Source organism: Sander lucioperca, chromosome 9 (genome assembly GCF_008315115.2).
Source record: "Sander lucioperca isolate FBNREF2018 chromosome 9, SLUC_FBN_1.2, whole genome shotgun sequence".
Taxonomy (NCBI): domain Eukaryota; kingdom Metazoa; phylum Chordata; class Actinopteri; order Perciformes; family Percidae; genus Sander; species Sander lucioperca.
In genome coordinates, this window is record NC_050181.1 from 19,735,007 (window position 1) to 19,747,976 (window position 12,970).

A 12,970-nucleotide genomic window follows, 5' to 3' on the forward strand; every position below is an offset into this window, starting at 1 on the left:
ACAGACAGAAGTCAGTGTGTGCAGGCAGAGGGCAGCACTTCTTGCTATTTCAAAATAACAAAAGGTGTGCCTCAGGGGTCAGTCTTGGGGCCACTGCTATTCATCCTCTATATCAATAACATTGATCATAACGTAAAATTTCATTTTTATGCTGATGACACTGTACTGTATTGCTCTGCACCCACCACAGACCAGGCACTTTCCCAGTTACAACTTGCTTTTAACACGCTTCAACAGAATCTTTATGATTTAAAACTTGTTTTAAATGCAGAAAAAACTAAAGTCATGCTTTCTTGAAATTCAAAATCTAAATCAACTCTCCCTTCAATCCTCACTTCCCAGGGTACGAAAATTGAATGTGTTTCTAAGTACAGATATCTTGGTATTTTAATTGATGAATCTCTTTCTTTTACCCTTCATATTCAGCAGCTAGCAAAAGATTAAAACTTAAATTAGGATTTTATTTCAGAATCAAATCCTGCCTTTCGTTCAAATCTAGAAAGAGGCTGGTCGCTGCCACTTTTATGTCTGTACTTGACTATGGTGATGTTCCATACATGCATGCTTCGTCTCAAAGTTTACATGCACTGGACACTGTATACCACGGAGGTTCATCACTGGTATGAAAGCCCTCGCTCACCATTGTGAACTGTATGAACGTGTTGGATGGCCTTCTCTATCAACACGGAGACTTCAATACTGGCATACCTTCATATACAAGGCTATTTTAGGTCTCCTTCCATCCTACCTTCTGACCTATATCAGTGTAAATAGTAACGGGACTTACGATCTTCGTTCCCAGGATCTTTTCCTTCTGTCTGTTCCAAAGGTTAGAACTGAGCTGGGAAAAAAGGCCTTTAAAGGTCCCATATGGTGAAAATGGGTTTTTATGGGATTCTGCGTTTCATATAGGCTCGGGGGTTTAAATTAAAAGCTGTGAAAATGTGAAATCGCTCACTGCCGCCATTTCTCCACCCCCCACAAAACTAGACCGCCTTCCAGCTAAATGGGCCAGTTAGAATTTGATGTATTTGCTATGCAGAAACCGGGTAACCAATGGGTGTTGTGTTCCAAAATCGACCTAGCCCCGCCCCCTTTCCCAACGTTCGCTTCGTGCCGCTGAGAAGAATCCAAGAAGAACCGGGAGTCATGTCGGGAGTTAAGTCCTCCCTGAAAACTGGCCATGAGAAATGCATCATTCCAGGGTGCAGAGTATCAAATACATCACTGCACTGCCTTCCAAAAGACAAAGATGTCGCTGACAAGTGGATGGATTTTATTTTTGGAGACTTGCCTAAACCTGTGCCAAGTCAGGCTTTTCGGCTATGTACTGCACATTTTTCACAGCAGTTCGTACTGAATCAGGGGCTTTATGATGCTGGAGTCGTATCAAAATTACTGTTGATGAAAAGATCCATTCCAACTATTCGGCACCCTCTCCCAAGCATTGAAATGGTGAGTAAAAACTATTTTATAACGTAGCTAGATTACTAGCTAGCTAACTGAGTTGATCATGTTTCGTTTTTCCTAATGGTTGGTTAGCTGGCTGTGTCACCGCTAGCTAACGTAGTGTGTGTGTGTGTGTGTGTGTGTGTGTGTGTGTGTGTGTGTGTGCGCGCACACATTATAATGTTAGCTGTTGTCTAACTACTGAACTAGCTAACTGATGTTAGCTACAAAGCAAACAATAGTGATGTCGCCTACTATTTTAGTTTGTTTGTAATATTGTTAATCTCTGGCCAAGAGGAAACTATAGATACTCTGTGATTGATTGTGTGAGTGCATCACATCGTCTTTTAGCAAAATGGCGGAGCGCGTATACTCAGCGAACCTGTGTTGGTGCTCTCGCCGGGTTCAAGTCCGTTTTTAGGGGCAAAAGCGCCCCGAAGTCCCCTGGAGGCTCTAGCAGCTTTTTTTCTCCATCCAGCTGTGAGACGGGACGCGCAGCGGCTCGCCATTTGCAGCGTCTGATATACAGTATTTTCTTGGCGAGCGAATCTGGCAAGAAAGTACACTGATAATCTTTTATAAACGATATAAATAAAGGATTATGTTATTGATATTTAATTAGCGATTCTGTCAAATGATAAAAAATGCATCCCCTGCTTGCCAACCCTTTTGATTTTACTTTCTCTCGCCCTGCTGTCTTCCTTTACAGACAGATGGTTATACACATATAATATATATATATATATATATATATATATTGTATCAGTATATGTTATAAGCTCTACATGTGATTAACCAAGCTCGTTACCTATTATTTATTATGTGCACATATATCTGTATTGCATCTAACTTGTTAAATACCTTGTTATACTGCACGTTTGCACTGCCACTGTTTAGTGTTACTTGCCTCATCCAAGTGCCTTTATTTGTCATTTACGTTATAGTAGATAGAGGACGCTACTTCGTCAAATGTTTTTTTTCTTGTGTTCTGTTGCTGCTGGTCTCTGATAGTTACCACACTTTTTGTTGTATGCCTACAATGAAAAATTAAATGTGTTATGACTAGCAATATTATCACGCTGTCTCCTTTTCATTTCCTAATATATGTGATGATGTATTCTTAGGGAGCCATTAGACCTGTTTCCCAGGCCAGTACCTCCCGGAGTATTGGCTGCCAGACTGACCCCTTTCCAAAAAGATCTGTTGGAACCCAACTATCCAAGGACACTCTTAAGACTCACATCAGAAGCAGAGGTTAGTGAAATTGAATTTTTGTAAATGGTAGTTTACCTGCAAAGTTGTGTTTTGTTTACATTTTTGTTTATAAGCTGATAAGTCAAAAGTAATCATTTGAATGATTACTGGTAATAGGTATTCCCAAATGTTATATCTATGAACCATATATTCCTATTGCAGTTGAAAGAGGGGATCAAAGAGAAAACAAATATGGGAACCTTATCAGTGAGATATAGTACATAATGTGGGCAGATATTTAACATTGATCTTAGAGACTGTATACAGATATCTTGTCCTATGCACTACATGATGGTTTGTTATTACTGCTATTTCAAATGAGCCACAGTCTACATTGTTTGACAAAGGCATAATTTCCAAATAGCTTCTCAGACAAGTGTGGTCTGCGAGAATGTGTGGTCTCCCCCACTTCTCACCTCAACACCCTTGAAGCCCCTTCCACCCAAAAAGAGGCCGCGACTGGAACTAGAGGAGGATGACGATGAATGGGAGGCCTCCATTGAGGCTACTGACCCTAATGACTCCACTTTCATTCGAAGTGTATCAATGACAACAGAGTCATCGACTGTATCGTAAGTTCTCAAGAAAGCTCCAATAGCTATTTATCTTTGATGTGTCTCAATTCTGATGTGAATAATATTTCTTATGTTTTTCTGTTGTGCTTCTTTTTTTCCCTTGCACAGACAAGCCTCACTACCATATGATGTACCTAAATATATTGTATATGAAAACTGCCTCCTCGAGTTGTTTGAGTTATGTCCAGTGTGCAGCTCCATGTGTGACTTTCCTTGCTGTTGATCAGACGTGCCACCGCTGTGAGTTCAACAGACAGTGGAAGAGTCAACCGTTCATTGGAAGTACACCTGCAGGGAACATTCATCTCTCTGCAGCTGTATATTTTACAGGGACATCTTTCATCCAAATGAAAAAGGTATTTAGGTGCTCATTTGTACAAAATGTTTTTTTTGTTATATGCATATCAACTTGCAATTTACATTTTCTTCATTATTTTTTAAAAAGGTTTTCAATGCATTTGGTGTGAGGAGCATGCGATACCAAGCTTTCCGGAAACATGCCAAAACCTATCTAGAACCTGCCATTGTTTGGAAATGGAAAAGGGCCCAGCAGGTTGAGCTTCAAAGTTTAAGCCAGCAGAGCAAGGTTATCATTGGAGGAGATATGCAGGCAGATTCTCCAGGTCAGTAGCAGAAACACCATCATTTTGAGTTGAAAACTAATTTCTGGTAGCACTTTCACTGTATCACCCTGTAGGGTGGGACCGGAGCGCAACTATGTAGTGCTACAGCAGAAATAGTTGCACCGTTTTCTTTTTAAACTGCCTTAATAACGCTTTACTTTATTACATGTACTGTGCTACATTGTTTTACTGCGATTTATGTGCACCGTTGTCTTACAGGCCATTGTGCCAAATTTGGAAGCTATACTGTGATGAATCTTGAAACCAGCACAGTCATCAATATCCAACTTGTGCAGGTGTGTATATTACCAAAGATATTTCAACCACCACTACTTAGTAGTGCAAATGCAATTGCAAAGCATCCCCAACATAGTAATCTGACATGACCTTTTATGACAGCACATTGGACTTTTGCTCCAGCTATTTCTTATTGTGTCCTCTTCCCTCAATCTACCCTGTTTTCTATCAACAGAGCAATGAGGTCGGAGGGAGTTACTACATGGAGAAGGAAGGTCTGAAGCGAAGCCTTGCTCTTCTGGAGGCAAGTGGTGTCACATTGGACTGCATAGTCACAGACCGCCACCTCCAGATTCAAAAATACCTGAGAGAAAAGGGCATCACACAGTACTATGACGTCTGGCATATTGATAAGGGTATGACATATTAATCTATTATGCTTTTGACGCACTGTTCTGTCTGAATTTGTAATTTACAGTTAGCTCTGACATGGAATTTCAATATTACTCAGTAGTTTTTACTATATTGTTTAATCCAAGGGATGTCTAAGAACATTGACAAACTTGCCAAGGAGAAGGATTGTGAGGTGGTAAAAAAGTGGCAACAGAGTATTAGGAACCATCTCTACTGGACTGCATCATCATCCAAGACAGGCCCAGAGAAGGTGGCAAAGTGGACATCTGTCATCAATCACATCCACAACATTCACACACACGAAGACCCCCTTTTTCCAAAGTGTGAGCACAGTGATGTCATAGATAAGAGGAGGTGGTTGAAGCCAGGTATACATTTATTCTTAAACATTTATTTCTAAACAGTTTTAAAATAATTTCGTAGGATCAAAGGCTTCCTACAGACTGGAGAAGGTCCTTACAAACAAGAGGTTCATCAAGGGTGTGGAGAAACTAAGCCCTCACCACCAAACATCCTCTCTTGAGGCCTTCCACAGCGTTGTCATCCGCTTTGCACCAAAGAGTGTGGTTTCTGCCCGTGTACATCTGCATGTTCCACGCGTAGCTGGACGCGGCGTCGCAGGCCACCCAGGACTTGAGTCCATACCTGGCGGGCTTGCGGGGCATGTACTGGCGGAAGGAGCATCGACCTTGTTGTCGTCGTCGTCGTTGTCGTCGTCGTCGTCGTCGTCGTCATTGTTGTCGTTGGAGGTGTTGGACGTGTCGTCAAAGAGTGAGAATGAGAAAGACGCGGAAAAAGAACTCGGAGGAAGACAAAGAAGGGGGGAAGGAGGGAATGTGAAGAACAAGAATGAGATTGAAATTATAGATGAGAATACAAGCACACGAGAAAAGAACAAAATGTTTAGAAACATCCGCATGCGCACACACACACAAAAGCATTGTAAACGGCGAGCTGGAAAAAGACCAAGAAAAAGACGAGACAAGTGTGCCACGGCGGCGAGAACAACAAACTGGAAACAAATTAGTCTAGACGCGATGTACACGTGCTCCAGAGGCAGCAGAGGTAACATGCAGTGGCTAGGCCAGGCTCGCTCGCTCGCTCGGTCTGTCTGTCTGTCTGTCTGTCTGGCTGTCTGGCTGTCTGTCTGGCTGGCAACTCTCCTCCAGTTGGAGGGCTTGCAAGCAGCCGACGGAGAAACCAGCGTCTGTGGGCGGGCACCGGTTCCGTGTGAATGCACCACTCGAAACCACAGAAGCGTTGCTCTGGGCTGCTTGCAGCGCTGCTATCCTATCGATCTGTTGCGTGCACAGACACAAGACTGTGAAAGACAACCGCTGCTCTTTATCCAGCCACCCCTCGGATTGAGCCCTGCCAATGGCCAGTGAGTTCCCAGACCCGAGCTTGAACACGACGACCACAACGACGACGACGACGACGACGACGACGATAATGAAAATAGCTGCGGTGACAAATACCCACCTCGAAAGGGAACCAGCTGCTCGTCCACGGTCACGTCGGGGCCCGGGTTGTAGAGGCGAGGCAGCCGCCGCGCCCAGGCGTCCCACACGTCCCACACGTCCCACACGTCTCGTATGGCCACCAGTTTGTCCGCGGCTCGTCTGGCGGCTCTCGTCTCGCGGTCGTCGAATCGCAGCAGTCGCGAGAACGCGTGGAAGCGCTTGAGCGGCATCGTGGCGCGGAAAATGGCCCTGCCGCTCTCCTCGTGCCACAGGCTCTCCAGGGCCTCGTTTCGGGACCTGTACACGCCGGCGAGGAGCAGCAGCCCGAGGTAGCCGCGCAGGTCCGTGGCGTCCATCAGTTTCCAGCCGTTGCCGCACTTCCTTAGGCCCTCGATGTTCGTGGCGGTCACCACGATCTCTTGTATGTGCCGCGTGACAAACAGCTCGAACGCGGAGAGTATATCGCGGACGCGTGTGGCCGCGTACTCTGTGGGTCCTGGGCTCTGCGGAGCGGTGGCGCGTCTGGCCGGGTCTTGTTGTTGCCGTTCGTCTTGGTCGTGTTGGTCGTGTCGTTCGTCTTGGTCTTGGTCACGTTGGTCTCGGTCGTCGTCGTCGTCGCCGTCGTCCAGTTGTTGTTCCTCGTCCTCTTCATATTCAGCACGACGGCGGCGAGGTTCAGGGCGACGGGGATGATACGTCGTGGAGGACCATTCGATCTCGCCGTCTCTCGACGCAAACCTTTCGCTTTCCTCCTCCTCGTCCTCATCGTCTTGCTCCACATCCTGCTCCTCGTCGTCGTGGCCCTCGTTGTCGTCATTTCCCCTTTGCCGTCCACCCTCCTGTGCTGCGTTTGCCCCTCGTTCTTCTCCTCGTTCTTCTCCTCGTTCTTCGCTCGTCATCCTGCTCGCCGTCGTCGTCGTCGTCGTCGTCTTCGCCCTCTCTGTCTTCATCTCCCCTTTGCCGTCCACCAGCCTGTGCCGCGTTTGCCCCTCGTTCTTCCCCTCGTTCTTCTCCTCGTTCTTCTCCTCGTTCGCCTCGGTCGTTGGCGTCGTCGTACTCGTCTTCTCCTGCGTCGTGGTCGTGGTCGTGGTCGTCAGCGTCGCGGCGGTGGCTTTCTCCGTCGTCGTGTTTGTCTCGGTCCTCTTCTGACGCACACCCGCCGGATGACCATTCGGAGTCGGAGTCGCTGTCGTTGTCGCTGTGGTCATCTTCCTTTTCTTCTTCTTCTTCTTCTTCTTCTTCTTCTTCTTCTGCTACTACTAAATTTTCCACTTGGGGGACATTGCGTGCCGCGTGGGCGAGAACCCGATGCAGCTCCAAATTTAGAGTCACACAGCGGGCCATGCCGGCGTCGCAACCGGCTGCTGAACCGAGTACAAAGAGTACAAAGGTCCAGAAGAAGAAGAAGAAGAAGAAGACAAAATCTGTACAATATACATGTATATGTATATGTATATACATTTGTGTGTGTGTGTGTGTGTGTGTGTGTGTGTGTGTGTGTGTGTAATAAAAGTGTTTAGTAGGACGAGAACGAGGTTTGTTTCTTTCCCCTTTCCCTTACCCTCTCTGTTTTACTACTACAAGCCAGGCCAGGGTCCCCCGAATACCATGGAATGGGTCACAGACACCCGAAGGCCAGAGCCGCGGTAGTAGAGAAATACCATGGAATGGGTCACATAGACCCAAAGGCCAGAGCCACCGTAGTGGAGAAATACCATGGAATGGGTCACAGTGACCCGAAGGCCAGAGCTGCGGTAGTGGAGAAATACCATGGAATGGGTCACGTAGACCCGAAGGCCAGAGCCGCGGTAGTGGAGAAATACCATTGAATACTGGCCAGGGTCACAGTGACCCGAAGGCCAGCGCTGCGGTAGTGGAGAAATACCATTGAATACTGGCCAGGGTCACAGTGACCCGAAGGCCAGGGCCGCGGTAGTGGAGAAATGCCATGGAATAGTGGCCAGGGTCACAGTGAACCCGAAGGCCAGAGCTGCTCAAGTGGAGAAATGCCATCGAGTAACGTATGGGTCAGAGAGACCCGAAGGCCAGGGCCGCGCTAGTGGAGAAATACCATGGAATAACGTGCGGGTCACAGAGACCCGAAGGCCAGGGCCGTGGTAGTGGAGAAATACCTTTGAATAACATATGGGTCACAGAGACCCGAAGGCCAGGGCCGCGGTAGTGGAGCAATACCATTGAATACTGGCCAGGGTCACAGTGACCCGAAGGCCAGAGCTGTGGTAGTGGAGAAATGCCATGGAATAGTGGCCAGGGTCACAGTCACCCGAAGGCCAGAGCTGCGGCAGTGGAGAAATATCACTGAATACTAGCCAGGGTCACAGAGACCCGAAGCGCAATGCCAGGCCAATAAAAAAAAAAAAAGTCAAATAAACTGAACGGGTCTTTGTGACCCGATGGACAACATAACTGGCCAGGGTCACAGTGACCCGAAGGCCAGAGCTGCGGCACTGGTGAACTACCACTGAATACTGGCCAGGGTCAGAGAGACCCGAAGGCCAGAGCCGCGGCGGCCGTGGAGAAATACCGTCGAATAACGTGCGGGTCACAGTGACCCGAAGGCCAGAGCCTCGGTAGTAGAGAAATACCACTAAATGACTGGCCAGGGTCACAGTGACCCGAAGGCCAGAGCTGCTCAAGTGGAGAAATGCCATCGAGTAACGTATGGGTCAGAGAGACCCGAAGGCCAGGGACGCGGTAGCAGAGAGAAATACCATGGAATAACGTGCGGGTCACAGAGACCCGAAGGCCAGAGCTGCGGCAGTGGAGAAATACCACTAAATGACTGGCCAGGGTCACAGTGACCCGAAGGCCAGAGCTGCTCAATTGGAGAAATGCCATTGAGTAACGTGCGGGTCACAGAGACCCGAAGGCCAGAGCCGCGGCAGTGGAGAAATACCATGGAATAACGTGCAGGTCACAGTGACCCGAAGGCCAGAGCCGCGGCAGTGGAGAAATACCATCGAGTAACGTATGGGTCAGAGAGACCCGAAGGCCAGGGACGCGGTAGCGGAGAGAAATACCATGGAATAACGTGCGGGTCACAGAGACCCGAAGGCCAGAGCCGCGGCAGTGGAGAAATACCACGGAATAACGTATGGGTCACAGTGACCCGAAGGCCAGAGCTGCGGTAGCGGAGAAATACCACGGAATAACGTATGGGTCACAGTGACCCGAAGGCCAGGGCCGCGGTAGTGGAGCAATACCATGGAATACTGGCCAGGGTCACAGAGACCCGAAGGCCAGAGCCGCGGCCGTGGAGAAATACCATTGAATACTGGCCAGGGTCACAGAGACCCAAAGGCCAGAGCCGCGGCCGTGGAGAAATACCATGGAACAACGTATGGGTCACAGTGACCCGAAGGCCAGTGCTGCGGCAGTGGAGAAATACCATCGAGTAACGTATGGGTCACAGAGACCCGAAGGCCAGAGCCGCGGCAGTGGAGAAATACCATCGAATAACGTATGGGTCAAAGAGACCCGAAGGCCAGCGCTGCGGTAGCGGAGAAATACCATAGAATAACGTATGGGTCAGTGACCCGAAGCGCAACGCCAGGCCAATACAAAAAGTCAACTAAACTGAACGGGTCATTGTGACCCGATGGACAACATAAGGGTTAATTCAATGAAAACAAATTTAATATATTTGGAAACAACAATTAACTTTAATACTTGATCTGGGTGTTTTCAAATATTTAGTACTGACTGGAGAATGTATTTGAACATTACGACATTGCGAGGACTGAGGTAAGAACATTAAGTAGCAATTTCCTTCATATTCGTAAAGTCTGATACATTTTATGAAACTACAAATAAGGTCGTAATATATCATCTACCGGCGGTCCCAGGGGACCTTTATGCTGCTGACACCGCTGCCTTTTCCAGGCAACAGCGGCGCACAGAGAGAAGAGTAGGTGGGCGTGTGTCAGGTAACGTTATGTGCCGTGCGCCGGAATATAAACACAGACACATCGCAGAAAGCATGACAATAACATGAAAACACATCATTCACTCTAAGTGGTTTCTGTGACTTTCAAATGTTTAAAAACCCAAAAGACGCAAAAATACACAGCCACCATATAACGTTAGCCTTAGCCCCGAATAGCCACATCACTGAAGACACACGTCTAACGTTAGCTGACTTTTTCTAAAGCGTTACAGCCTACTAAAATGAAGACGCACTCAACTTACCACTCTGAAACGTCCTGCTGACCTCTTCCAAAAGAAATTAATTGGTCCTCTTCGCCTGAATCCTCTGAACTTGAGCATTCGGGCTCTAACTGGTAAGGTCTTGCAAATCCCGCTGCCATGTTGGTTTATAGTAGTTCCAACAAAATCTGATTCTAGATTTGTGCTTAGCCAATCAGAGCATTCTGCTCTTTAGTTGTGGGCTGAACATTCCATCCAGCATCGAATCCAAGCGTGTGTGGGAGGGGAGAAAAAAGGCTCTCAGAAAAGTGTGGGAAAATCAACCCAACACTTTTTTTTTGGTAACACTATTAAATTAGTGTTAAATAGACACATATAAACGGTACACATATAAGTTTAAGTGTCACCATATGGGACCTTTAAGTTTGCTGCTCCCTCTGCTTGGAACAATTTACAGAAATCCATGACACTTACAGAGCTGGTCTCATTGGTCGCTTTTAAGAGGATGTTGATTGACTTGGAGGCAGCCACATCTGGCTGCAGATGTTTTGACTGATGTGTTTAGGAGTGTGGTTGACTTTGAAAGATTTGCTGTGTCAGTTGTTTTATGTTTTTGGTGTTTTTGCGTATTTTCTGTTTATATGTACTGTATGTGTGGTTGTACTGCTGCCTATCTTGGCCAGGACACTCTTGAAATCAAGCTTCAGTTGCTTAGGTTTTGTGGCACTGTCTCCTTCTCCTTCGGTGGTCTTGGCCACTAATTTCATGGAAACATGCAACGTTGAAAGATGTTTGAGTAAGTTTGAATTACTTCACATCGACGTGGATAGGCACTTTTGCCCAGGGCATAATGTGCATTTCACGATTACATTTGTTCCTTTAATTTCTTGGAGGGAAAAGTAATGGCTATACTTCCATTTAGAGAAGGCTATTTTAGGATTATTTGTGCTCGCCATACCTGTCTCTCTCTCGTTGACTGACTCACTTGTGTTGTTTGTTGTGTGTCCGACTATGCGTGCTTTCGAACACCCGCCCAACTCTACGTCTGATTGGCTTACTATGAAATTTTACTCAACGTCAGCCAATCGTCAGCATGTATGCGCTTGTCTCGTGCACTGCCCACTAACCAAGGAAGAACAGTAAACAAAGAGATCTAGTTGGTCTGATGAAAAAAAAAGCTTCAATTATAGTAACGCACCGCATTTTTTGGCAGTAACGGTAACAGCGTTATTAAGATGGGATGAGTAATCAATTAGATTACTCGTTAGTGAAAAAAATTAACGCCGTTAGTAACGCTGTATTTATAACGCCGTTATTTCCATCACTGTCGCATTTAGACATTTTAATACAGAAATGTTACATATTGTACCTTTAATTTGTCAAAAAAGCACAGGCTAAGATGAAATGCAAATGCTGCACAGTCTGATTTACTGGAGAAATGTTGAATATTGGTTACAGTTTGGCAATTTCTGATTTTCTAATTCAGAAACTATTTTGCAATGTGTGAATTGAATTAGTTAGATTGTGATCACCTTTTAACTATTCAGCTGTCTACAGTGGCCATGTAACTCACGTGTTAGGGGTGCAACTGCAACCCAAAGTATTTTTGGGTATTTTTTTATGCTGAAAAACGTGGCGAAAATATTTCGGGTAAAAAAAACAGGATCTTCCGCACAGAAAGGGAAACAGAGGCAGAATGGTAGAGATATCAGTTACATTTTAATATTTTTTGACAGTGATTCATTATAATATACTACATAGCAATGTGCAGACAATTTGTTGTCTTTTTTTCTCTTAAAATATATACAAGCTGCATTCGGATGGGATACTTTTCTAGGACAGGTTGGGTGATTTGAATATTATTATTATTATTATTATTTCATAAGCTTTTTCCCCTTTATTAGATAGTGAAAGTGGATATACAGGAAAGGGGGAGAGAGATGGGGGATGACACGCAGCAAAGGGCAGCAGGTCGGATTCGAACCAGCACCGCTGCAAAGGACTTGGGGCGCATGCTCTTACTGGGTGAGCTAGAGGCCGCCCCACATGTCAGTAGTTTATAATCCTATCTGGAGCACATACTGTATGCCTCTGACTTTTCTTCCCCTCTCCCAGTAATAATTACAGCCCCATGTAACTCCTTTTTTTGTATACAGTCTGGCTCACCGGATGTACATTGCTAGGATAAAGCCTGGCAACAGATGTCCTCCCCTTCCCCTATTAATGGATGATTGGGATTGGTTTAAAGAAATACAAACAAGCCAGAGCAATTTTTTCTAAAAAATAGCTCTGGCTTGTTTGTATTTCCAGATCATACTCTGGTAACAAGTCATAAACTAAATCCAGTTTTTTGTCATTATTATGTACAGGAAGAACCCTAGGTAGTACATGAGCGACCATAAAGTCCAAGGAGTGATGTGGCAAGGCGTGAGGGGTTTTGCAATGACTTGGAAGTAGGAAGAAGCAGTTTGCATTACTATCCTGTAAGCCATCACCGGGGTAATGAATTAGATGCTAGCTGTAGCAGGGGACCTCTATGGTGTGGGGAAACTTTGGAGGTTGAACACCAGACAGGCATCAGTATTCTGGATTTGTTGCAGAGGTTTGATGGCAGACTCAGGTGCCCCAGAAGTTGCCAGTAGTCCAGGGGGTAGATTGGAAGTGAATGGATGAGCACCTGGGCCACCTCCCTAAAGGGATGTCACGGAGTGACGCGATACAGGAGGATTCTGTCCAGAAAAACATGTTCTCACTCCCAACTCGTCAAATATGGACACTTGATCAGGAC

The 12,970-nt window shown here is 46.2% G+C and overlaps 1 protein-coding gene across 1 annotated transcript; it reads left to right on the forward strand.

The window, feature by feature from the left end:
- Positions 1–1,068: 1,068 nt before the first annotated feature.
- LOC116055595 lies at positions 1,069–5,786 on the forward strand. The gene is made up of 10 exons (XM_031307622.2): positions 1,069–1,455; positions 2,574–2,703; positions 3,068–3,275; positions 3,387–3,634; positions 3,724–3,901; positions 4,121–4,197; positions 4,374–4,554; positions 4,678–4,920; positions 4,976–5,323; positions 5,722–5,786. The coding sequence occupies exons 4-10, from the start codon at positions 3,404–3,406 to the stop codon at positions 5,784–5,786; spliced, it is 1,323 nt and encodes a 440-aa protein (XP_031163482.1). The 5' UTR covers positions 1,069–1,455; positions 2,574–2,703; positions 3,068–3,275; positions 3,387–3,403.
- Positions 5,787–12,970: the final 7,184 nt, after the last annotated feature.